The sequence below is a fragment of the Mytilus galloprovincialis genome, chromosome 4 (genome assembly GCF_965363235.1).
Source record: "Mytilus galloprovincialis chromosome 4, xbMytGall1.hap1.1, whole genome shotgun sequence".
Classification (NCBI taxonomy): Eukaryota; Metazoa; Mollusca; class Bivalvia; order Mytilida; family Mytilidae; genus Mytilus; species Mytilus galloprovincialis.
Window position 1 is genome coordinate 29,088,584 of NC_134841.1, and position 27,344 is coordinate 29,115,927.

General features: G+C 31.8%; 1 protein-coding gene across 3 annotated transcripts in view; it reads right to left on the reverse strand.

The window, feature by feature from the left end:
* Positions 1–545: 545 nt before the first annotated feature.
* LOC143071810 (uncharacterized) overlaps positions 546–27,344 on the reverse strand; it is a 96,012-nt gene continuing 69,213 nt past the window's right edge. For 2 of the 3 annotated variants that reach the window (XM_076246410.1, XM_076246408.1), the window contains exons 8-25: positions 26,898–26,973; positions 26,254–26,433; positions 24,982–25,087; positions 23,401–23,514; positions 21,944–22,050; positions 20,995–21,119; positions 20,250–20,395; positions 19,373–19,483; positions 17,741–17,832; positions 16,714–16,843; positions 15,961–16,121; positions 15,438–15,519; positions 13,014–13,259; positions 11,532–11,723; positions 10,589–10,828; positions 9,336–9,464; positions 8,847–9,068; positions 546–1,036 (exon numbers count right to left, since the gene is read on the reverse strand). In XM_076246410.1, the coding sequence (XP_076102525.1) occupies positions 792–1,036; positions 8,847–9,068; positions 9,336–9,464; positions 10,589–10,828; positions 11,532–11,723; positions 13,014–13,259; positions 15,438–15,519; positions 15,961–16,121; positions 16,714–16,843; positions 17,741–17,832; positions 19,373–19,483; positions 20,250–20,395; positions 20,995–21,119; positions 21,944–22,050; positions 23,401–23,514; positions 24,982–25,087; positions 26,254–26,433; positions 26,898–26,973 (2,704 nt within the window). In that variant the 3' untranslated portion in view covers positions 546–791. Of the gene's footprint in view, positions 1,037–3,710; positions 3,805–8,846; positions 9,069–9,335; positions 9,465–10,588; positions 10,829–11,531; positions 11,724–13,013; positions 13,260–15,437; positions 15,520–15,960; positions 16,122–16,713; positions 16,844–17,740; positions 17,833–19,372; positions 19,484–20,249; positions 20,396–20,994; positions 21,120–21,943; positions 22,051–23,400; positions 23,515–24,981; positions 25,088–26,253; positions 26,434–26,897; positions 26,974–27,344 lie in introns of those variants that run through there. The other variant, XM_076246409.1, reaches the window with a different exon arrangement.

The following is a 27,344-nucleotide window of genomic DNA, read 5'->3' on the forward strand; positions in this document are numbered from 1 at the left end:
AAATCGAATAGAAATTTCATTCATGATGACATGTTGCAGATCTTGTCAACAAACTCAAAACGGATAGACCGTCATTAAAGGAAAATAACTCGTACAAGTCCTAGATGACAACCGTAATGATTTTAACCATTAAACTCAATTTTAGATCTGTGTCCTATTGATAGTTTTTTTCCGTTTGTTTCCCTAAATAACAGACCAACATGTCTTTGAGACTGCGACTGAGAATGTAAATAACTTATTATTTGAAATCAATAAAAAATATTCTTTATTATGCGATACAGTAAAGTAATATATATATATATATAATACACATCAAAGAGAATATTAATATTATTACAACATAACTAATTAAATAAATGAATTGGACTGCAGAATAATATACTCAATGTGTGCTATAACAATAACATACTATACATATTCAGTAAATAAATATTTGATACAAAAGGCAGCCATTTAAAGTGATATGAACCAGATCTTCAGGTTACCTCACAAATGGTACCCACTCCGCAATATAATGAGCATATCGAAGAAAGCAACTTCATTTATTTTCCTCAGTTAACATGCATATGTCGGACCAGGATAGTTTCCCTTTATTCACATCATCAGACAGTTTTTACCGGGAAACCTATACAATATCAATGGTTCGTAAATATCTGTTAAGCCTATATAAAGATACATGGACAGCCATATCGGATAAATTCTGTTTTTTTTTGGTTTAAATTGTGTAAAAGGGGAAAGGGATGGTGGTTATAAATGGAGATATGTTTTTTTGAAAATAGTAACATCTACAATCAACAATGTGGAATGTCACATGACTGCCATTGAATATCAGGATCAGTCGTAAAACACCATGGGCCGTTTTCATCTTGATCGGGATTTCTACAGTAATTTCCTTGATCCTCTAAATAACCATATTTGTGGCTGTGAGGTGTCTGAGCACTCCAACTCTGACATTCTATACCATCTTTTGTCTGCTTCATTGTTCCGAAATATAAAATCCCATTGTCTGTTCCTAGACATTCTTTGGCGGGAGTAGCTGTGAAAAGATAAAACCTTTTATTATTCGGGTTTTATTATTCGGGTTTAAACATAACAAATATATAAACTTGTATAGGAATCATCAATATCCGAACAAACTTTAAAAACTTTTTGATTTATTTGCTAATTTAGCTAAAAAAAGTAAGTATTTACCTATACAGCCAATGAATTATTTTATTTATAAAAGCAAGAAGATGTGGTATGATTGCCAATGATACATCTCTCCAAAGGAGACCAAAATGACACATACAATAACAACTATATGTCATGATCGCACGGCCTTGAAGAACGAGTATAGCCTAGTATGCCGTATTGTCAGCTACATGTATAAAAGGCCTCGAATTGACAAATGTAAAACAATTTTTCACATTATTTCCTATGTATGGTATAAATAACATATCAACAGTTATATGTGCAATACGAGGAAACAAGGAAATTGAAGGGATTCAAATACCTGGTGGAGGGGGGGGGGGGGGGGGTAAAAGTATAGAAACTAAATTATGCATGTTTGCTGATGACACTCAGCTTTTTAACAAAAATGAGAAATCAGTAGAAAAAAGTCTTTTGATGTCCTAACGCTATATGAAAAAGCTTCGGGATCTAAAATTAATTTTGATAAAACCAAAGGGTTACTTATAGGATCTCTTAAAAGGAAAAAACTAAAATTTAATAAAATTAAATGGATTACAGGTAATGTAAAAACTCTCGGAGTAAATCACGGATATGAAATTGATAATGATGCTATATGGTAAAGTATAATAGAAAAGATTAAAAACTGCGTCCACGTTTGGAAAAGCAGGAAACTTTCATTTAGTGGTAAAACCTTAATAGTAAAAAAATTCATATTGCCCATGTGTAGTTATGAAATTGAAATGCGGGGTATTCTTGAAAAATATTCAAAAGAAATAACACAATATTATTTGGAATTTTATATGGGATGGGAAAGTTAACCAAATAGAAAGACAGGTTTGTTGTCTTGATATAACAAAGGGCGGAATGGGCATGATTAATATCGACTTATTCATTAAAAGTAAGCAAATAAAGTCTCTTTATCGCATTCTTCACGAACCATTAGAAAGCTGGAATGCGATTGGCAAGTATTGGCTTCGACAATTTGACAACAAGTATAATGATCAGTATTTTTTATGTAAATGTTCAAATATTAAAGGACTAAATCTTAAAAATATTCAATTATTTTATCAGAAAATGATTTATACATGGTCTAATTTTCTAAAAATGGGAGATAATCCCAAAACTAAGAACGAGGTACTTAATATGAGATTATTTGGTAATTCAAAAATTTCATTTCAAAATAAACCATTGTTTTTTTCTTCCTTTCTAAAAAGTAACATGAAATATATCAAAGACATATGGAACGAAGAAACCAACAAATTTTACAGTTGTTGTTCTATATTTGAAAAACCAATTGACTTCTTACAAATTTTAGAAATTGATAATGAAATTAATGAAAAAACAAACATAGAATTGAAACTTTCTAATGAAATGGTTATATTAGACAGAAATAGAAAAAAAATCAAACCTAAAGAATTAAAACTCAAATATATTCGAGACATGATTAATAGGAATATATATCCAAAATGTCAACTAAAATGGCAAGAATTTTATGGCCACAAAATTAATTTGAAAATAGTATGGGACAATTTGAAAAAAGTTAATGTCACCAATAAAATGAAAGAATTTCAATGGAAATGCATACACAATATCATATATACGGAAAGTAGACTAAAAAAAATGCAATTGTCAAACGGAAAATGTCATATTTGCCAAACTGCTAACAATACTGAAAATCTGCAACATTTATTTTTCGATTGCAATACAACAAAATTAATCATTAGTAAAATCAAAGATATTTTTACATTATGGAATGTTCAATTAGATGATGAAAATTTAAAACATTTTATGCTTTTGGGAGATAGCACTGGTCAATCGAACCAAACTTTACATGTAAATCTCTTTTTTATTTTGACAAAATGGTCCTTGTGGAAAATAAGAAACAAAATCAAATATGATGGGATAAAAATGTCCTCTTCCATATATTTTGAATCTTTGGAAATCATACATGATAACACATCTGAAATCTGTACCCTGTTACTTATCGAATAATACATTAGACAAAGAGAAAATAAACTTTTATACTATAAGTACATACCTCGCAGGAGACAACAGTCACGATGTTATGTGGTCTGTTTTTTTTTATATCTCTTTAATTTATATTGATTACGGTAATCCACGGTTTAAAGATGCACTCGAGTATGTTATAATGTTATGTGAATCTGGTTTATAGGTGTACTCCTTTATGTTATAATGTTATATTATTTATCACTAGTAATACATTCTAGAAAGATATTCCTTTTTTCACTCATTGTCATATAAAAGAATATAAGTATTATTCCATGTATACTATTTTTTTCTGATAATACAGTGCACTTTTTCAGCCTCCTGCTTCCCGGACAGTTGGTTTAAATGTAAACGGGAATCCACAGTTTGCATTCTGGGAAACTGAGGAAATTGTTAACAGGAAATATTTGGAATAAACAAGTATCAATTTAAAAAAAAAAAAAAAAAAAAAAAAAAAAAAAACATATCAACAGTCATTAATTTACAAAAAATGTACATAAACGAAATGAGATATGCATGGCTCTGTCACTCACTGTTCGTCTTTCGTGACCCCAAGATCTGTTAGGCTTTTTTCTTCTTCACTAACCATTTTCCTGTTAGATGTTACTTTGTCTTTTACTATTCAAACTGTTCAATAACAGTAACTAATAAATACATGTAGTTTTGAAATAAAAAAATAAATACTAACGTACAGTGGAGATCACTTCTTAACCTCTCATTAGAACTGTCAGGAGAACTGTCATAGAACTGTTCTAACCTGTCCTAGAACAGTTCTACCAAGAACAGTTCTACCCTAGAACTGTTCTAAGCAGAACTGTCAGAATCAGTTCTAGGTAGAACTCTAAATCAGTTCTAGGTAGAACTGTCAGGATCAGTTCTAGGGTAGAACTGTCTAAATCAGTTCTAGGTAGAACTGTCCAAATCAGTTCTAACCGTAGAACTGTCAGCAGAACTGACTAAATCAGTCAGTACTGTAGAACAGTTTTAAACTGACGTCACTGCAGTAAGGACACTTTAGAATTTAGAAGAAATAAATCACTTCCAATTACTTTGCTATATAATAGCAGATTTTCTATATTTCTTTCTGATCATACGTTACATGTACAAATATCGAAGTGAATAGGAGGTTATCCAACTCATCGGAGAAATATTTTTATAAGATTGCATAGGAAACATCATTGTTTACGTTTCTTCGTTCCCCGTTTTTAACAGCCTCTTCATACATGTCATATATCTCTGCATTTAATTCATGGAGTTTTAATCGTAATTTACCTTGTTTGCCTTGGATTTACATTCATTTAAGATTCTGTTTTGACAAATGTTCATACGAAAATTGTACAGTGGATGAATTATGGGATATTAATGATAAAAGTGTTGTATTATAACGTAAAAAAACTATATACATTTGCACCATCTCGTCAATTTAGCCAGACTTATCCATAACGATTATAAATGATATCTGGGAGTCTGAAACTCAGAAAAAATATACTCATCTGAACATGAATGAAGCATTTGCCACTGGACGTTCGGCTACAAAAAAAATCATGTATTTTTCTTTGCCTTCTTCCATTTGTCTTCAAATTATATTAACAGTATACTATTCCAAGAAGAGAACTTCCCATACATGTACTTTTTATTTTAAAATAAAGTATATGAATCAGTCATGTGAGTGTTGGATGATGCCGTAAAATAGTTTTGTTTAAAAAAAACATCACAAACTAACTGACTTAAAAAGTCACTTTAGTGACGGTTCATTATTATGGATACAGAGAGAAAATAAGGGTGCGCTAAATTTTTAGATATGGTATAAATACACCTTACCGCTATTTGTCTGCCATTACTGGATATCGCACAGGTTCCCGTAAAAATTTGACATCATAAAACAAAATATCTGACGCCACAATGGAAAAGTGATTGTTGTATGCTTCAAAAGTTCAAGAGGCCGGGTCAGCCAGGATTAGCAATATAGGTGTATTGTGTTCCAAAGTTGGTGTCATTTTTATCATAGGATCCGTCCTGACATAGAAATATTATTGGTTTACAATGAGGCCATATATATTTACATGATAAGTGTAAATAAGTTCAGTTTTGGTTGATATAGTCAAATAATTTTGTTAAAACGACTCAGTCTGATACATATATATCGAAACTACTGAAATTTGTTTACAATTCAATATTTTGAATAAAAAGAGGACTTGCAGAAAATTGCTGGTACTCTAAATTGATGTGAAAATTTTTTTTTAGCCAATGTGTTACAATATTGCTGTCATTCGAATTATACAATCCATCGTGATATGTAACTACATGTATAAGTGATTTACTATGCGGCTATATATATATATATATATATATATATATATATATATATATATATAAGTACGTCTGAGTCAGTGACAACCCTACAACAGATGTATCCATCGGATCGCCATCAATGATGGTGATACATGGCTGTGTACATAATGTATATACAACTCGTCTAAAGCCTCGGTCACACCTTACCGGATAGCTCGAACGGACGCCTAACGGATAACTTTTTTTCAATCCGTTCATGTCCGTTAGACGTCCGTTCTTATCCGTTAGACGTCCGTCCATATCCGTTGCATGTCCGTTAAGCGTACGTTTTATCCGTCGACGTCCGTTCTGTCCGGTCGAAAATTTTGAGCATGTTCAAAACTTTGAACGGACGTCCAACGGATAAAATGTCCGTTGAACGTCCGTTAGGCGTCCGTTTTGTACGGTACTCGTCCGTTTCGTTTCCGTTTTTTATCCGTTACGTGTCCGTTATACATCCGTTGGAGGTCTGGAAGATAAATTCACCAACTGACTTCTACCGGACGTTTAACGGATAAAACGGATGAGAAAATGGACTTCTACCGGACGTATAACGGATAAAACGGATGATGAACGGATCTGAAACGGATAAATTTCAATTGCAAATTTCGCGTCAGAAATGCCAATTATTGGTATGTCAGATTTCTTAAGGTTCATGAATTCTTATTATTCATAATCGATCTTAGAGTAAGACAATCAAACAGTTCTTATTCAGACCAGACACTGCCTTTGGCGAAATTTTGAAGAACAAACCAAAACCAGTTACACAGAAACAATTTGAATATTTATGCGATTTACATGTATTATTTATTGTCGCCTTTGATTTTTCCGTATATCTTGTTCATCCGTTTTATCCGGTACGCTTCCGTTATGTGTCCGTTTTATGCGGTACTCGTCCGTTGGATGTACGTTCGACATCCGTTCTGTCCGGTACGTGTCCGTTTCTCTTACGTTACATATCCGGTGTGTGTCCGTTATGCATCCGTTACACGTCCGTTATATTCGGTCAGTGAATCAACGGACTCCCAAAGGATAACAATTTTGTCAACGGACAACTTTTATTTTCATCCGTTAGGCGTCCGTTCGTGCTATCCGGTAAGGTGTGACCGAGGCTTAAACATCAACCCAACAATGTTAGATCTGTAAATTTGCTTTCGCAAATTTTTGGTTCTTCCCTCGCCGGGATTCGAACCCATGCTACTGTGATATCGTGACACCAAATCGCCTGCACTGCAGCCGTCCCGCTAGACCACACGACCACCTGGGCTCTCAAAAAAGAGCTTTCGGTGGGCATGTGTTACCTTTCCACGTCAGTTTTAATCTAGCGGCGTACTACAGTACATGATATATAAGGCATGAAGATGTTATTGTTACAGATCAGCTAAATTATCTATAGTAAAGGATCCTACAAATTAATGTAAGATACAGTCACAGAAAATAATTATATTCATAAGTACGTCTGAGTCAGTGACAACCCTACAACAGATGTATCCATCGGATCGCCATCAATGATGGTGATACATGGCTGTGTACATAATGTATATACAACTCGTCTAAACATCAACCCAACAATGTTAGATCTGTAAATCCCCGGCGAGGGAAGAACCAAAAATTTGCGAAAGCAAATTTACAGATCTAACATTGTTGGGTTGATGTTTAGACGAGTTGTATATACATTATGTACACAGCCATGTATCACACTGATAATTTTGTTTTCCAATGTTGCTTTCCTTTATCATGTTTATATTGAACAATCCATCCTGACATAAAAATATAAGCACGCGCAATATAAAATTCTACTCGGAACAATATTCCCCAATATTCATGCAATAACCCTATAATATAGATCATTTGTATTATAATGATAATACACTCCATCCTTACATAAAAATATTACAGATTTACTATGCGACTATAAGAGTTGTATAAAAAAGAGCAAATATGGTCAGTTTTGGTTGATGTGGTCAAATATGGTCAGTTTTGGTTGATGCTGTCAAATATGGTCAGTTTTGATTGATACAGACAAATAATTTTGTAACATGAGTCAGTCTGAGGTATGAAAACTACTGATATTTGTTTCTGATGCGATATTTTGAATAAAAATAGGAAATGCTGGCACCCTCAATTAATGCGAAAAAAACATTTGTGGTCATTGATTTCCAATATTGCAGTTATTAATATACAACAGTCCCTCTCGAACTAAAATTATAGCTGAATTGCTGTGCAGCTATATAGATTTACATTATAAAAAGCAAATATGGTAAGTTTTGGTTGATGCAGTCAAAAGATTTTATTACACGACTCAGTCTGAAGTATAAAAACTACTGATATTTGTTTATGATTCAATATTTTGAATAAAACAAGGACATGCTCATTGGAGGATCAAGGGGAGGGAGTCCAGGGGTTGGAACCCCACTTTTTTTTTAACATCAATGCATATGAATGGGAGCATATAGTTGGACCCCCAGCCTGGATCTAGCTGCCCCTGCATGCTGGCGCTATAAATTGATGTGAACAATTACATTTTTTTTCCAAAATTGCTGTTACTTGTATATTACAGTCCCTCTAGACCTAAAATTAAAACTGAAGTACTGTGCACCTATATAGATTTGCAGAAAGAAAAAGCAAATAAAGGCAGTTTAGATTGATGCGGTCAAAAGATTTTTGTTAAACAGGTCGTCCGAGGTATGAAAACTACTCGTAAACAGATATTATATTGGTTATTGAGGTCCGATAATTTTGTTATGTGATAATGAGCCATCCTGACTCCCGGAATAACAAATGTAAAACAATTCAAATAATAATGCCCCCCCCCCCTAATACTAACGGCCTAATTTATGTACAAAAATTGAGAGAAAAACAAAAATTTATGTAACACATCAACAAAAGAAAATCACTGAATTACATGCTCCTGACTTGGAACAGGCACATACATGCAGAATATGGCCAAATCAGTTCTAGCTAGAACAGTTCTAACCTAGAACTGACTAAAAGGTGTCAGGCTGACAGTTCTACGTACTGTTCTAGAACAGTTCTCCTGACAGATTTAATGAGAGGTTAGAAGTGATCTCCACTGTACCCCCTAAAAATCATTTACACCAAAACAAAAGCTCGCTTTAATCAATCGCTCATAACTTTTACCAAGAAAAACACCGTGGTATATGTGGAAAAATGTCTAGTATACTTACTGCAGAAAGGTAAATCGTGGTATGTGTGGAATAATGTTCAGTATACTTAATGAAAAAGGGTTAATTCGTGGTATGTTTTGAATAATGTTCAGTATACTTACTGCAGGAAGTAAATCGTGGTATGTTGGGTATAATGCCTAGTATACTTACTACAGAAAGGTATATCGCAGAAATCAAATACTGTATTTGGGTCTGTGGTGAAACACCACGGCTCGACATCTTGGTCTGGGTTTCGGCAATAATTTTCAGGTAAGTTATTAAATCGATGTGAATGTGGATCATCTTTGGCCCATTCTTGACAAGTAACCTTGTTTTTGGTTTCATGAATTTTTCCGTTGTATTCATAACCAATCTTCGATCTTTTACAGTCATCTATTTAAAAACAAATATGTCATCTGAATTAATAGTAAATTATATTCTATCTGAAATTAGTAAGGGAGCACCATTTTTGTTATATGAATCAGCCTGAACGTGAATAAGATATTTAACACTTGACGTTAGATTAACATCAATCAATCAATCTTTACATCTTTAAAGATATTCGTTTCACTTCAATTTAGAAAACCAACGTATATGGACTTTGATTTTTTATCAAACTAAATGCACTCTAAATTAAATGTATTTCACACAAATGCTTACCATCTGCTGATCGTGATTCACACTTTGTCCCAATGTATCCAGATCGACACTGACAATTGAATCCACCATTTTCTGTGTCTGTACATGTTCCACCGTGTTCACAAGGATTGCTGGAACACGCTAGTTCATCTATTATAGTGATAGGTGAAGGGAATATGAGTTAAAGAAATTTAACAGATTAGGATAAGAATTCTCGTAAATGCAAAAGGCAAGCGACAAACAAGCATTTTTGCATTTTTACTAAATAACTCTGATGTTTTTTTTCCTTTATAAATCAAAAAAAAAGTTTATTAATTATTTTGAGATAATTACTATTCTCTTTTAATGCAGTTGAATTACTAAAGCTTGTATCTTTTATAGGTTTGTAATAATAATGCATACGATGTTCTCGGAGTCAAAATAATTGACCTAAATTATCAACGATTCCAGTGATATTCGTAAAAAAAATCCCATTATTTATCAAAATTTAACATAAAAAAACAATTGAATTTTAACATATTTTATGTAATAAATTAGTGTATTGTTAATAAATACTTGGATCCAAGTTGTCCAAAAACAATACGGTTATACTAATATACTAACTATCTATATTATGCACAATGAACTAAAATATACACGCTGACTCTTTGCCGATACAAAGTAATAACGGACAATTATATATATACAAATATAATACAATAAAACAGCCTGTCCTCAAGATGGGACGGTCTGTCACTAAAAGACATTATGACTGGTACAGTTTGTCTGTATCAGACAGTGTGTGCTGGTACAGCCTGTTCACCAGATCGGGGCAGTCTGTCACTTCCAGACAGTGCGGGCTGGTACAGCTTGTTCTCCGAGTGGGACAGTCTGCTGTGTCAATCAACGTGTACGTCCACTTTGTACCCAGTACAAAGTGTCCTCTGAATATCAAGGCTCTTCTAGCACTTAATATATCCGACGTACGCTCTGTTGAAAGATGACAGCTCATCGACAGACAACCGGCAGCCTCGAGTGCCGTGTCTCATTCCCTTATATACCCATGGTCGATACCACTATTTCCTTAATAGGGATGTTCTCTATATGTTACCCTTACGGAGCATAGAGAGTCCCTTACGATCACCCCTATAACTTTCGACCCTGCCACTTATTTTCCGGCCAAACGTCTAAATCCACACAACATTTCCTACTGCATAAAATATGCATATATAAAACAAGATTTTCCAGGTTTATAACCATAACGACCAATAAACATTACAGTATAAACTACATACCACAGTATGAAATTTTACAGTATTCAAATTCCATATCTGGATCTGTAGTAAAACACCAAGGCCGATTATCACCATCTGGGTTGCGACAATAGTTATCCTGATCTACTAAAGCCCAAAATTTATGTTGATGTGGTTCTTGTTTATCCCATCTTTGACATGTTCTGCCCGTTTCTGTTACAGCAGTACTTCCGAAGTAGTCTATTCCTTTCGGTGTTTGTAAACATTCTGCTGGAGGTGTAGCTACAGAAATAGGACAAAAAGACAACAGTGCACTTAGATGAAATATATCTCACATATGGTCTCCTATCTAACTTTTTCGATTCGTTTTACTAGTATATAATAAATTAACCAACTTGTACATTTACAAGTTAAGCTAGATTTGTACGTATATTTCATGCACAGGTACATTGTACCGTTCTATTTGAATGCCTGTCACCTATATCCTTTCAATAACCACTCATATCCAATTCGTTACCAGTTCGAACATATTTACTATATATTTACGACATTTGAACATCGGTAAAGATCGAAATGTCGCATAGTATAAAAATAAGGAAATGAGAAAACTATCCACCAAACTTCTGATAAAGTGGATGTAAGCAATTATAGGCAACCGTGCGGCTTTCAACAATAAAAAAAACCCACCCAAACATACGGTATAGTCGGCTTTAATAGGCCCCTACATTAAAATATGTAACAAATAAATTGAGAAAACGGCTTAACTTATACCAAAACAGATTACGAAAAACAAATATGACAGATATGAACCTTTTGTTTTGAATGTAATTTCATCAAAAGTAAAAGTCGTTATGGAATTTGTTTAACTCATTTCCGCATACCGGTAGTATGTGCACAAGGATAATAGTTATAATATGTACAGTTGTTGATTAATTTGCAAGTTTACTTTTATAACGTTATTTAGGGTATGTAATTTCGTACTTACTACATTTTGGTATATCACAAGAATCCCAATTTTCATTCTGATCAATAAAACACCATGGAGAATCGTAATCAAATGACCCTCTGCATGCCCTCACGCCATCTTTATTAGGTTCACACGTTTGTCCACGTATAGTTGTGTCTTTAGTGCCTAAGTAGTCATATCCATTCATTGATCGAACGCATTCTTCAATATCTGGAAAGGTTAAAATTTTAGATTAATTTCGGTCTGAATCTTTGTTTCTACACAAAAAATCTTCCTCAGCAAAGTGTTACGATCTGAACCCCTCTCTTTCAGCTATTGTGGATTTAGTCAAAATTTCGAAACCATGAGGTGCTAATTTCCATTGATTGCAGTTGTAACTGGTCGCATCCAATCAAAAATGTCTTTAAAAGAAATATGTGTGAGTATAGAAAATGGAATGTCAACGTATATAATTGGTTTCTGCTTTATGATATTTTTGAACACTGGGCACAGCAATATTTTATTCATCCGAACTAAAATAAGTGCTCTCAAAAGATGAGAATGATTTAGTCGGATTTGATTTGATCTATTAGTCACTGAATAGTACAGTGCATAATTCTCAAATACACTTTGACACCGCAAATGGTAGAGGAGGGAACCGGATTGTAACCCTAGGTTAGAAAAGACACGCAAAGTATATGGTTTAATTAAAACCTTAAAGGTCGAAATTGTATTAAAATGTTATATGCCGGAATCTAAATATGTCAATGAGGAAAAAATAACCACATATTCTGGACGGACTATAATGTTTGAAGTTAATTTGAATTGGCTGCTTTCAAAGGCTTAAAAATGGTGAACTTTTGTATGCTTACGAATCTTTTACAGAATGTAATGATTGGCTAACGTTATTACGATAAAACCTGCCTAAAAATCAAGTAAAAACATTAATCCGTAAATGTAGCCGGTTTTTTTTTAAATTTAATAATTTTGTTTTACAAATAATAAATCCTCTGATTTTAAAAACATCAAATGAAAACCGGAAAATGAGGAATTATGGGATGATGTAAATAAGATTACCAACCTATTACATACTGTGGAATGCCGATGTATAATATCCAACGAAGAGAGTATTCATATTTGTAATTTGTATATTCGTATAACTAACATTACTCATCAACATAGTTTTTCATAAATAACATAATGTAAACTGAAAGAACCGATTTGGTTGCCATTTTATAATTTGAAAAAAAAAACAATCCTTTGTCCCATCAACTCACTATTGTTTTTCTTTCTCAAACACTCGTTTATATCATCAGAAAAACGTAGTTTAATTGTCATGAATAAACAAACATAAACAAACTTGTGAAAATTGAATTATAAAGTTATATATATATATATGATTTAGAAAATACCACATCATTCTTCTAATATTTTTCCTACATTGATAATTTTTGCCTAATATACATCAAAATGTGAAAATTATTTCCTCACTGTCAAAAAAATAAATAATAAAGGACTTACGACAATGAGGTATATCACACAATTCCCATCTAACTTGAGCATCAGTGGTGTAACACCAAGGTGCTTCCGAATCATGTAGGTCATTGCGACAATAATTATCGTATTCATCATACACGTGATAATCATGTGACCACGGTGAGTTAGAATCCCACCTCTGGCAAGTTCTTCCGTTAGTGGTAACACTAACAATGCCTCTGTAATCTGTACCCTTTGGTGATGATAAACAATCAGATTTGCGGGGAGTTTCTGAAATTGTAATTAAATACCATACTGGCTATCGATATTTTCACTTTTGGCATTGCACAAGTCATGTCTTTTTTTAACTGTACATGGGTTTAAAATATTAAATCCCTGGGATGTGTTTTAGTTGATTTTAGTCTCTAATGCATGTTTTTTTATCATTTAATTGTTTTTGGTTTTTAAATAGCTTTCAGAAACTGCGAGTACTCTCAAACCATATAAAATCGTGTAAATTTGACCTGTTGATACAATTTTTAATGTTTATTTTTTTATTTTTTGATGCTTCCTTATTTAGCGTTATATCTCGTCTCTCTTTTTTTTTATATACCAGCTTTGATAAGTGTTTGGTATGACTCTAAATTTTCACTTCTGATCTCGTACTACGAACAACAAAATTATTCATTTTGTAAAAAACCTATCCGTATTCCATTACTTAATACATTACTACAAAATTATTTTCATTTGTCCAATCAGATTGAAATGAGATTAATGTTACATTATGATAGACAAAAAAAATCCTTCAATCAATTCTTTTTATTCAAAAACAGATTTAAAAATATTTTGCAGCCTTCAATTCGAGGTTTTCCAAAGAGAATGTATAGCACAGTACACTTAAAACGAATTTGAGTCTGAAACGGTCATTTTGACTTGAACTTCATCCAAAAGCTGACAGTTAAACGATTTAAAACAAATACTTAACACACTGAAAATAGACGTAATTGAACGCATGATGATGATCTGATTAGTACTGAATTGAATGCATTGGAAACGTCTAAAAAATGAATTAAAGAAATAACAATGACTTTATAATTATTTATTTAGTCTTTATGAGCTGTTACAGTGACGTGACTTGACTGTTAGTGTTTCTCTCCACCAATTGCAACTTATTCAAAATTCTGACCACATTGCAATTTGTTTTATAAAATCAAATTGTTCAACTGGTCAGAAATTTGAACTAACTGCTGTAGAAAACTACAACCAAGTCATGAAAGTGCAAGGTGTTAAAATAAAACATACATATAATCCTATAAGACTTTAACTCCACTTTAATGATGTTGTGCCAAAATCAGTCTATCAGTTTGTATAGGTATATTATAGTCATTTCGATGCTAAAGGAAATGTTATTATTTTGAATTGCTATAAAAATGTCAAAACTAAGCTTTCATATAGATTTTCTTTCTAAAAGTATTTTGTATTCATAAGAATCAGACATTATGTGAATTAAAACATTTCATATTCAGTAAAATATGTGTAAAATTGCAATATGTTTGTAGGAAGTTTCCATGGGGAGATAATATTTTTTTCTTTAAAAAAGTCTTTATTCAAAAGAATACTATTTTAGGTTATCTCCCCATGGAAACTTATCAATAGCATATTGTTATTTCACACGTATTTTATTGAATATATGATGTTTTATTTAAAACGATATCTGATTTTTATGAATATAGAATACTTTTAGAAAGAAAAACTATATGAAAGCTTAGTTTGAACATTTGTATAGCAATTAAAAAAAATAACAATTCCTTCAGCATGGGAATGACTATAATATAACTATACAAACTGATAGACTGATTTTGTCACAACATCATTAAAGTGGAGTTAAAGTCTTATAGGATTGTAAGTATGTTTTATTTTATCACCCTGCACTTTCACATTTTGACTGAACAATTTGTTCAATATTCTGACCAGTTGAACGATTTGGTTTAATAAAACAAACTGCAATTTGGTCAAAATTTTGAATGAGTTGCAATTGGTGGAGAGCAACACTAACAGTCAAGTCACTGTAAGATAAAAAAAAGACGGCCTGAGTCGACCAGTAATTCGGTAGATGTATTTAATCTGATAAAAACAATACGATGATCACATTTTCAATGTGAAGAGTAACAATGATGTATGTATGTTATCCATGTAAATTAGGCCCGGTAGAATCAATAAACGTTGAAAACTTTCATGAAATTAAAAGTTGGCAATAAACATAGGTTCATATTTACGTTCTATTGCTGTTATGAATTGCAATTTGAGATGTTTCTCCTGATCTAAATTAACGAATACAAGAAAACAAAACTTGCTATTTTTATAAAGAAAGTCTGGACAGATACTTATCTCCGTCATCAGACATATATTAAGAATGGAAATTGGGAATGGGGAATCTGTCAAAGAGACAACAACCCAACCAAATCTTACCGCAAGTTCCTGGTGAAAGCTTGACATCATCAATAGCAATGTCACTTTCATAGTCACTGCCACGGGTTGCCTCAATCCTTAGCTAGATAGAATAAATTATTTCATTAATTTATAAATAATCATGTAATTATTGCTACCATTATTACATATGTGAACGACATCATAGAAGTGTTAATATTACAAAACACTATAGGTTGAAAATAGCAATTGTTCAAAAGTTTTCCAGAGAGTGCTTTTTCTTAAATTTTGGAAAAAAAATAACAAAGTAATGTTTATGTGTATATATAAAGTATTATAGTCTTAAGTGATGTGAGTTATGGAATGAAACTATTAGAAGAAAGGCGGTTCAAACATTTTTTTTAAAACAGTAATAATTGTCGTTTTTATTGAAGCTCAATTTTCAGACATTTCTGAATGAGACTTAAAGACAATCATACTCTTAATAAGCTATATTACTGTCTATTATTTATAGAAACGCTATTTTATACATTTGATTAAAGCACACATTTGACTCTGTAGTAACCTTTAGATTATCTGTACTAGGTATATGAATGCTGGCTTTATGCCAACCGAATCCTTGGTTTCCAGTCTTCGTCCACAATACTGCCTCCGATGACTTTACAGTTAATGTTCCCATACCAGAACCAAACATGTTGAAATAAAACTCCAAGCAACGATCTTCAGCTGTGAAAATAAATAAATAATCAAATTGGATTTAAAAAAAATAAAAAAAAAAAAAAAAAAAAAAAATTGAACAGTTGATACGTTTGATTGGGACTTATTCGAACGCAACTTTCAAGATTATTACACATTGTAGACTGCTGTAGTCCTTTTTTTTTTTTTTTTACATTTTTACCTTTTATGTCTGTTTGTTTTGTTCATACTTTGTTGTCAACATAATGGAATTCTAAGCGACTGTCATAAAAGTATGAGGTTAAGCTTACTACAAAACCAGGTTCAATCTATCATTTTTTACATAAAAAAATGCCTGTACCAAGTCAGAATTATGACAATTGTTATTCATTTGTTTGATGTGTTTGAGCTTTTGACTTTGCCACTTAATTATTTACTTTCCGTTTCAATTTTCCCCGGAATTCGATATTTTTGTTATTTTACTTTTTTTTTTACTTTTGAAATCGAGTTCAATGGATTCAGGTTTTATTAACATGTTAAAATTTCCAAACATTCACGTTAATATCAAAATTATTTGAAAAAACTGGTCACCTTAATCACGTTAGTTACATTTGATATAAAAGCCATATGATTTAGATTTTACCTGGAAATGTAACATCTGATTCGAAAATAGCTTTGTCTCCTGGCTTCCTTGGGATTGAAGACTCGGCATACAAATATAAGTCACCACTAATTGCCTTGTCTGGACCAGTTAATTTAGTGACAGTTGGACCCTGTTGACGATACAAATATAGGATGCTAATTCATCTTTCTCGTGGCGGACGTCTGGCGTATTAAATTTTTAACCTGGTACCTTTTGTTGGCTATTATTCGTTTGTTTTTCTGTCCTATATTTTCTCCCATTTATTTGTATTGTAGTCCTGTCATGTAATGTTTTCATTTTAATGTTATAAATAACATTGCCATTAAAGCGGGAGGTTTGGCACGCCACAAAACCAGGTTCAGCCTACCATTTCTTTTTCTTACAATGCCTTGTACCAAGCCAGGAAAATGGCCATTGCTATATTTTAGTTCGTTTCTGTGTGTGTAACATTTTAATGTTGTGTTTCTGTTGTGTCTTAGTTCTCTTATATTTGATACGTTTCCCTCAGTTTTAGTTTGTAGCCCGGATTTGTTTTTTCTCTATCGATTTATGAATTTCGAACAGCGGTATACTACTGTTGCCTTTATTTAAGGATTTATGAGTTTGAAGACTAACGCAGTTTTCAGATAAGTTGGTAAAATTTTCTCTCTTCTAATTCATTCAGTATTAATGATAATGTAATGAGACGAGTGTCGTATGCTAAACAAGATATAGATCCTCTATCGGCCTACCAAATTCAACTTAAGGTAAAATGTTCTGGTCCCAATTTTAAATTTCCTTTTCATGCCTTTTCGTTTACCTCTTGTGTCAAAATGTTTTGATGTTGTGAAATTATTTGTCTTTAATCGAATCCAATAATAGGTCTCCACAATATTTGCATTTGAATAGTTTCTACATAAAAGTTTCCTTTTATAAAAACGTGTTGAATATTGTTAATGTAGATACTCATTCTATAAACAGTAACAATATATATGGCAATGCTCTTATTTAGCGCAGAAACATGGGATGTATGAACACACTGACTTACCACTTTTTCGCTCCAGTCAAAATCATCATTATCTACATTCTTCATAAAACATCTATAATGTTTTTCAAATGTACATTCTAATGGTGTTGAAGCTGTTATTTAAAATATAAAATATGAGAATCAGAATGTAAATCAAAGACGTCACATATCATTCAATATATTTATTTTATATAATATATTAGATTTTCAAAATTATTTTGAGACAAAGAAAACAATATGTATTGGTTTAATTTGGGTATCAGAGGAAAATAATGTTTTATTTGATGCTGTTTGCCCCATACATGAGAAGAACAACAACACTTTCCAAAAAGAAAATAAAAAAAGGTCTTTCATTAATTTCGTAACTCCCACAGTTTGTTTTTAACCCCCCCCCAAAAAAAGGCAAATGAAAATGCAGAGACTGATGTTGTAATTTTGAATAGTTTCCTTATTCATTGCATGTAGAAAAGACTTTGAGCCCAATTCATTTGTATATGGATGCGATCGGTCAATACAAGAAATTACCGTTTCTTTGTGTTTTTTTTCCTAACCATATATCCATCTGAACATCCTATTGCAACACCGTGTACGACAAGGCAGCTACGCAATCAAAATTGATAATCCACGATCAATGCAAATTTGTCCATTAAAAGATTCGTGCAAAAAGAGTTCATGTAGAACATTCCATAAGAAAATGAAAAATTATAAAATAATAGGTGCTTTTTATAGACATATTCGGAACGATATTATTTGCACCTTTTTCAGAACTATGTGCAGCTTTTTCCCTACAACGAAATTTGTTAAACGCTTAATGTACATCATAGATAAATTTGTATCCATATCTTTATTGAATAAAGCTTGCATTAGTGTATTCAATAAAGGTTAAATTTAACTTTGCTTTTTTGATAGATTCATGTGAAGTGATAAATTGAAATTATACTCCATCTGGTGTATTCAAATTTCAAACAATGGAGTAAAAGAGTTGATTTAATTAATATAATAAACATTTACCATTTACGTCACCACTATTTTTGGTTTCGGTATCGGTTTCGGTTTCGGTAACGGTATCGGCCTATTGTGAACGACTGAAAATGGCGAGTTAATCGAGGTTAAAATTTAAAAAAAAACATTTCGTAGGATTTTTCATTTGCATTGTTTCTATTGATTTTTCGTATATTTTTACACTGGTCGATTATTTCAATTTAATGCTTGCATGTAACTTGTTGATTTTTGTTGAACTGATACAAACATTCCCTATCCTAATTTTTAAACGTTTATAAACCTATGGAATGTATAAATCAACTTTAATTCACAAAGTGTTTTATTCATAAACGTATAATTAAAAAAAGGATAGGAATTTATATGATAAATTACAATAATATATACTCATTGGTGTAAGACTTGAGGTCAGAAACTCGAGGTCTCGAAAAGAAAACCAATATAGATAGAACATCTACTATTTGGCAATCCCCGAATTTTAATTTTTTTTCTCTAGATATCATTTAAACAATGTACAAAATGTTCCATTATTTATCAATCAAAATATATGAAGTAATTTACAGTTCAATTATTCTAAATTATATATAACGTGTTCGAAAAATGTCGAACACAAAGAATACTTTATATTTATAACGTCCATAAAAAAAACCATACCATCAACGAATTCACAATGCTGGCCTTCGAATCCAGGAAAACATTTACATTTGAATGAGCCATCATCACAGTCCTCACACATTCCATATATACATGGGTCTACTGAACATCCTTTAAAGAAGTAAAACAAGCTTTTATACGACTACCGGACTGATTTATAACAAAACAATTTACGAAAATCAGGTTTCACCGATATGACCCAATTACAACCACTTAGATACAGGCTTCCAACTTGGGACAAGCACATGAAGAATGTGGATGGGTTAAACATGTTAAAAGGAGCAAACCATTCAATATACTAAGAAAATGGTATAAAGGTTAAATGGTTAATTTTTTGTGTAATATTATCAAGCAAGATAGGCCTGAACGGAATATTGCTTTTATTTAACGAAATATTTGCTAACATCTATACTTACCTATATTTTACACGTTGAAAGGCACGCATAGTTCTGTTTTAAATAAAACGCATTAATGATAATTTTATATATTAAATAGAACTGATCGTGACATTTATATTTATAGCATCGCCTGTCAAAGCCCTTCCGGTAAAATAGTGTTGTAATGATGTCAACATTGGAAAAGTGGTAAAAATTGCATTCAATTTGTTTTTCGTAGTCTAAATTTCCCAAATATTCTCAAGTTGGAAGTTAAATTTATACCATATTTCATTTAAGTACATTAATACAATGTCATAATAAACTGCCGATAATTAAATACTTGATACGAGTCCGACAAAATTTGATACAAAACAGACGAAGACACATACCGGAATATATTATAACTCTTACTATTTTAGACCGGGCATTGCTGTGTCTGTTATGTTGACAAAAATTCAAAAATAGGAGCTATGACCTTTACCGCTGTTTCACATGCTTACCGTCCTTGACCGTTCTTGCCCTTAAAGAAAATCCTTTTTCTGGAGAGTGTCCTTGACCAACCTTGCTATCAAATATAAGAAGCATCAAGTTCTTCTCTCCCCAAGGTGTTGTTACCCAAGTATCGCCGGTCGAATCGCCGCATTTTCTGAGGAAGAAATAATGATAAAATGTGTGCGATGACACATATGAAACAATCAAAGTCATCATTTTTTATAACAACTTTTTCCAGTGCCTTTATCCTTATTATCATGGCATCTACAATTTCTTTTGAAATTGTAGATCTAACAGTCAATAACGGAACAATAGGCAGTTCAATGAACAATGTTATTGAAAGTACAAATTTCATCAACAACAAAAACCCCAAAAGTAAAAAAAAACCAACCAAATAACATGTAGATTTCTACCAACGTTTAATGGTCCGCGACAGGAATGGAAGTGAGGTGATGCTGAAACGTTTTTGGTTGTATCAGTTTTGACATCTTGTTTTGTCTTCTCAAATTTCCTTTTCTATAAAGTACGATACTATTCATAGGCATTACACAAGTTTGCGTAATTTCAAAAAAGTTCCGCAAATGTCTCTTTTTGTGGCACTTTATTAGAATAAATTGATAAGTGGTTTTAAATAGATTGAGATACACAATACCGTTGATAAATCTTCAGTAAGTCTAGGATAAAACAGTGAACGAAAGACCTCTTAAGTACGGTGTTAATTTTTTTTATCCGAGTTTTATGTGTTTAGCTTACCTAATTCCAGTTTGACCGACTAAATTATATCGGACTTGCAACCAATGGTAGCATCTTTTTAGATCATCGTTATACGGTAAATGGAGGAAATCTACATCAACTCTGACACGATAATCTTCTGGAGCCTAAAACAAGTAGATAGTAAAATTTTATAAAGATAAATAAACAAACTGCCCATAAGTATTTAAACATTCGTACACGCTTGTGGTATGTTTAATTTTGAAATAAAATCGGTTTTGAAATCATTATGTTAATATAATCTTGTTGTTTTGAACCGTTGTAAGAAACATTTAGTCAATATTGCTCGTAAAAATCATTAAGTAATGCCATAGTCTCTTTAAGACATTAATAATGCTCGCAGATTAAGTAAATGCATCTTTCCAAACGATCTTGATTTGCTGTTAGGGTCATGCGAATCAGTACACGTGCTGACTCTGAAAAGACGGATGACATTTACATCTGCAATAATTCTAGATTCAAGATTCATTATTATATTAAAATCTGTTCACTTGTATAACATAAAACGTTCGAATACATATAACAGATAGCGTATATCAAAATTACAACTGGTTTCTCAACGTGAAACAAAAGATTTCTTTTGTTATAATGTCACAAGAATCACATAAGTTTAACTTTCCATATATATGCTAGAATTATATAAAAAGGCCACATGTAGTAATGCAGTACAATGGACCAAAGAATTATTCTGAGAGAGTTACTTCTAAGCTAATGCATACGTTAAGAGAGTATTTAGGTCTATTATCTACCAGAAAAACCTTCGTACAATCGGCTCACATGAGAGATTCGAAGTTTAGAAAACAATAGAAAAAGTTTCAAATTTTCAAAGTGTTCCAGTGATTATTCTAATAGAATAGTGTTCATTGACATAAGAATGTTAAACACGACAAAGATGGGACAGACTGAAGCAGTACAAAACAAATATACATACCCTTAACAGCCAAACACATTCCTTACCAGCGTCATAATTATTTGGAAAATTTGGACTTGTTATGGTGTAATCATTCCCTGGAGTCAGATCGATTATTCCACCACAATCTGACAAAATACAGAGCATATAAGAAGTACTTAAAATATGTAAAATAAATAGAACATGCATATGTTTTCATAGTCAACGTGCGTTGGTCAGAACTTGATTGTAAAAAGATAAAACTGATGAATTAAAAGATTTCCTCACCTATTGCTTATTTAATGTAGAGTTAAATGCGTGTAAATTTCCGGAAACAATACTTAAAAGTCATTTATTGCTAGATGATATATATATATATATATATACATATATATTATATAGTATTTGTTTTTCGTCTTTATATAGGTACACAAATAAGTCTCGCTGATATTTACTTGTTTATTATTTCATTGCGGATAATTTTATAACTTTGTTGTTAGATTATAAAACTAATGTTGATTTAATATAATGATGCTTACCAGAAAACAACCCTGGATTTCTGGTATTAACAAACAGGGACTCTGCACTGGTATACTAGACTAGTGAGGTATATTGTTAACAGCAGAAAGTGCAATTTGTTGTTGAATAAAAATAAAAAAAAAATAAATGCGTGTAGATATACAGCAGCGATTCATACAATCAAAATATATTTGTCTTAAGGAGGCTCGCGGTTATAAGATTTTCAGAAAAAAATTAAACATTAATTTTTCATTACAAATTTAAGTTATTACCCTAAGTAGTTGTTACTTTATCATATGGTACAAAAATTATTCCACAAAATCAATTCGTGTTGGCCCCAGGTGACTTTTAAAATGTAGAATTAAAAATTATCTCCCTTTGGTGCAAAAATGCCATTTTTTGGCATTAAAATTAAAATATCTTTTTTAACTCATTGGTGACCTATATTTTTATTGTTGTTTTCGAATAAGCTGTACATAAACTAAATAATTGTAAAATTTAAGCGATTTCTGTAGTTTAGTTCTCTTTTTATTTCGATATTACCGCTATTTCTCCTATTAGTTCAACAGAAAAAAGGACATTAACAAAAATGTATGCTTCTTTTGAAGACAGGTTGTGAGCGTAAATGAACGGTAACTACATTTTTTTATTTCATTTTTCTATTAAGTATAAGACAAAGTTCATTTATAGAAAAATATGGAGAAATCATATATTAAATAAAAAAATTGATTTAGACCCGCGAGTCCCCTTAAATAAATGTATTGTTTTATCTGCGAAGTTTGATATTGCTCTCTTCATTTCAGGTCTAGGAATATATGACATCGTGTTATTAAACAAGTAAAGAGCCGTTAGTAAATTGCGTGCTTCAAAATCGCTTGATTCGTCTTCATCAAAGACACTCATAACCAAACATTTGAAATCTGATGATTTGTAAATGCGTTTTTGAAATCCTACTAACAATTAAAATGTGTACACCTTACCATCACTTGTAACCTGCTCACAAAATGGACCAGTCAATCCATAGGGACAGTAACATTCGCATTCAGAGTAAACAAATCCACCGTTGATACATTCTGGAGGATTAACACACTCCTCTGAAATCATACACATTACAATTAAATACATGTTAGACATCTATTTTAAGCCAGCTTTGAAAAATATAACAACCTCATTTTTGTTAGTTCGTGTCAACAACTTTCTGTTCTACTTTGTATATATTCTTGCGCCTTTTATACCCCTGGATAACCAAAGACGAATCAGTAACACAATATCACAATTGGAAACATTGAGAGTAGCACGCCTTTCTCATGAAAATAGATAATTTCTTGCTTTCAAACAGTTATCTTAAAACTAGTATGTTTACCAAAGTTATGTATATGTGTAACATACTTTTGCTTTTGCGAGGGTCTCAGTAAATCGAAAATGCAAATGAGTCACAGATAATATTTATTAAAGTGGGTAAAGGTGTTTTAATAACTAGTAATCTGCAGTGATGGATGTCAGTACTTGTATACATTAATTTTCAAACTTGAATAAACTTAATAATTTTATCTAAACAACTTTATTGTTTGTATCTGCCATTGAGATTTTTGTAAAAACCTTCAATGTTACCAGGCTTATAAATTGGTGCTACAGACGCGTGTTTGTTTCGTCTATATAAGAATCATCAGTGGCGCTCAAATAAAAATTACTAAGTAGCAGAAAATTCCAAAACACTTATACAAGTCTACTCCTTAGCTCCACCATTGATATCAAGTTGATGCACACTCTTATCTTCTCACATCAATCTCTCAATCCTGAACCTCGTTTGATCAATACTTGTTTCGTTGTTATATCTGTGAATTTCTTCAAGCAAGTAGGTTTTATAATTGTACATTTTTATAATTTCATTCGATTTAGAATAGAACAATCGTTTTTAATTCTCGGTTTAACAATGTTTATTGTACTATTTACAAGGTTTTTAATTTTTTTTATCCTCCGCCATTGAATTGTATACGCTATTAGCGGTATCAATGTTACTGCATTACATGTGCATTTCGACAATTAATGTCTCTTCAGTGATGCTCGAGGTATCAAATATATAAAAGTCAAAAAGGTATAGAAACAAGGTGATAAAATAAATATATACAAAAAGTAAAGCCAAACCAGGACAGAGAGCTGTCGATGAAAATCAGAAATGTTTTTCGGTTAACAAACTGAGAGCTCTTAATATTGGGATACCCACCCAGTCGCAATATTCGGATTAATAAGCTCCTTGCATTTATTTCTAAATTAACAAATAAATAACTGGTTATAAGTTTAAGAAAATTTAGTCTAGTGGCCATAAACATTTCGAGCATGACAATCGTACCCAGACTAACAATTCAACCAATCAAAATACTAGATTTGTTGTTTCTAGCACAAATGTCGTACCCCGAGGACTGAGCAAAGTTTTATGAAAAAGAGCTTTTTTTTTACAGTGTTTCACTTTCACAAAGAATAATAAACGTATTTAGTTTTACGTATTTTAAAGTTCCTATTTTTTATGTTCTTATATGAATACTTAATGATATTTTAAATACCTGCACATTTATACGTATCTGTAATATCAGCGATATCGTAGAATGATAATTTGTCGTTACTGTGTGTCAGAAATGCAAGTTCCTCATTCAAAACAGTCAACGGACCCTAAAAGCATTAAAACATACAAATGAAATCACTTATATGTTCTTAAAATATATAAGCTCACATGGTTTCCTCGTTCCTAAGAATATATAAGTTCATAATGGTAATAATAGTGTAATAGAGTGTTATTTGTGTCCAGGTGAACTACAGATAAGTTAATCTTAATTTAATGTAATTCCATACCATCAATTTTTGGTATAGAAAAAGAAGTCAAAAAACTGCTGGATCAAAACTAATGTGTCAAAAAAAGACCGACTTAATCAGAAAACACACTAAACGACATTAAGGCGAACAAAGTTAATTACAAATAACATAGAATTATAAGTCCTTATAACAGAAACCATAATAAAAGTCTCGCCTTTGAACTTGAATGTTCTGAATATGTATTTGGAATATATTTACTTTGAGCATAAATATAATGGTTATATCTAGTTTCAAAACTTTAATCATAGCTGTACAAGGCTTCTAGTTACATTCCAATGCAAGGATTAACTAAGCATTTTTCTCCTGTTTTAACCTGGATTTTTTTCTCTCAATCGATGTATGACTGCTGAACAGCAGTATAATACTGTTGCCTCTTATGAAGAAATTTCAAAATAACTTTACTATGAAAGAGGGACGAAAGATACCTGAAGGACCAATCTCTTTAACTACAACTTTCTCACGACGTTATGGATAAAAACGGAAATACACTATCTACTTCACAAACAAAGTTTTATACAGACATGGACTGTAAAAGTTCAAAAATTACTGGCTACTACATTAATTTGTTAAGGTCAAATTGTTATCAAAAGTACCAGCACTTTAATTTAGTACGCCAGACGCGCGTTTCGTCTACATAAGACTCATCAGTGATGCTCATATCAAAATAGTTATAAAGCCAAACAATACAAAGTTGAAGAGCATAGAGGATCCAAAATTCCAAAAAATTGTGCCAAATACGGCTAAGATAATCTATTCCTGGGACAAGAAAATCCTTAGTTTATCGAAAAATTCAAAGTTTTGTATCAGGAAATTTATAAAAATGATCACATAATTGATATTCATGTCAACACCGAAGTGCTGACTACTGGGCTGGTTATACCCTCGGGGACGAAACGTCCACCAGCAGCATAGTTGATGAATAAGACTCATTATCAATTTTATCGAACCTTGTGTTTAAAACTTACCGACTCTGGATAATGCATGATTGATTCATAATCATATGGATTTGAATTTCGCGTAGGCCACTTTCCAAAGTTAGCTTTGTCAGCTCCAGCCTGGACTTTGACATGATAATCTCTATCTGATCTACACTGCTCATGTTCTGCACCCATTACATGAAACATCTCATGGAGTATTGTCGAGAACTATTCGAAATAAAAAAGACACTGTGTTTAATGTATAAACATAGAATGTTTGTTTGTTTTTGTTAATTTTGTTAACTTCATTCTGAGGAAATGGGGATTTTACAATTGGATTATTACAGTGCCCGAATATGTATACTTTTACTAGTAAATGTTGAATCTAAACACTTTGCAAGGTAGTTGAGCAATACATGATATGTAATATATATATATATAATTAGTTTTCTATGTAATGCAAATTATTGACGATATAAGAAACAAAAAATTTCTTTATACCAGTCGATGCATATTTTAAAAGTATGATTTAATCATATCACAGTTTATAAGGTTAATAGTTGTATCATTTGATTTCACTATTTTATCATAATATGTACTATCAATTGTTCAGTAAACCAAACTGCATGTATCACCTGAAGTCCTTCCTATGATATAATATATTTTACAGCTTTTTTCGCATCATTATTTACCTCTAAACATTCCCCAGACATACTAAGGTCCTGCTTGTCTTTACCAGTTTTACCTAAATCGGATGCCCAGCACCACCTATGAAATAAAATTAATTTTGTTATCTAATATCTATATTTTCTTATTTTTTTAGGATATATTTTCATATTCAGCAAACCTGTACAGCAAGTCTAACCAATTTTCCTTCGGTTTCAATGGCTTCTTTATAAAAATCTTTCATGTATCAAGGAAACCATCTGAAATAGCGTTTCAACTTGGAAATATGACTTAATATACAGACTATGTTGTCACAGAGAAAAGATAATTCAAAATGGTTATCGTCCATTTGTTGTAAAATTTGTTTTCTTAATCTATCCTAAATGTCAAATTATAAATAGAAATTATGATATTAAATTATCTAAACTGCACCTAGAGTATCCGTAATCAATGTTCATTGTGATAGATGCAAT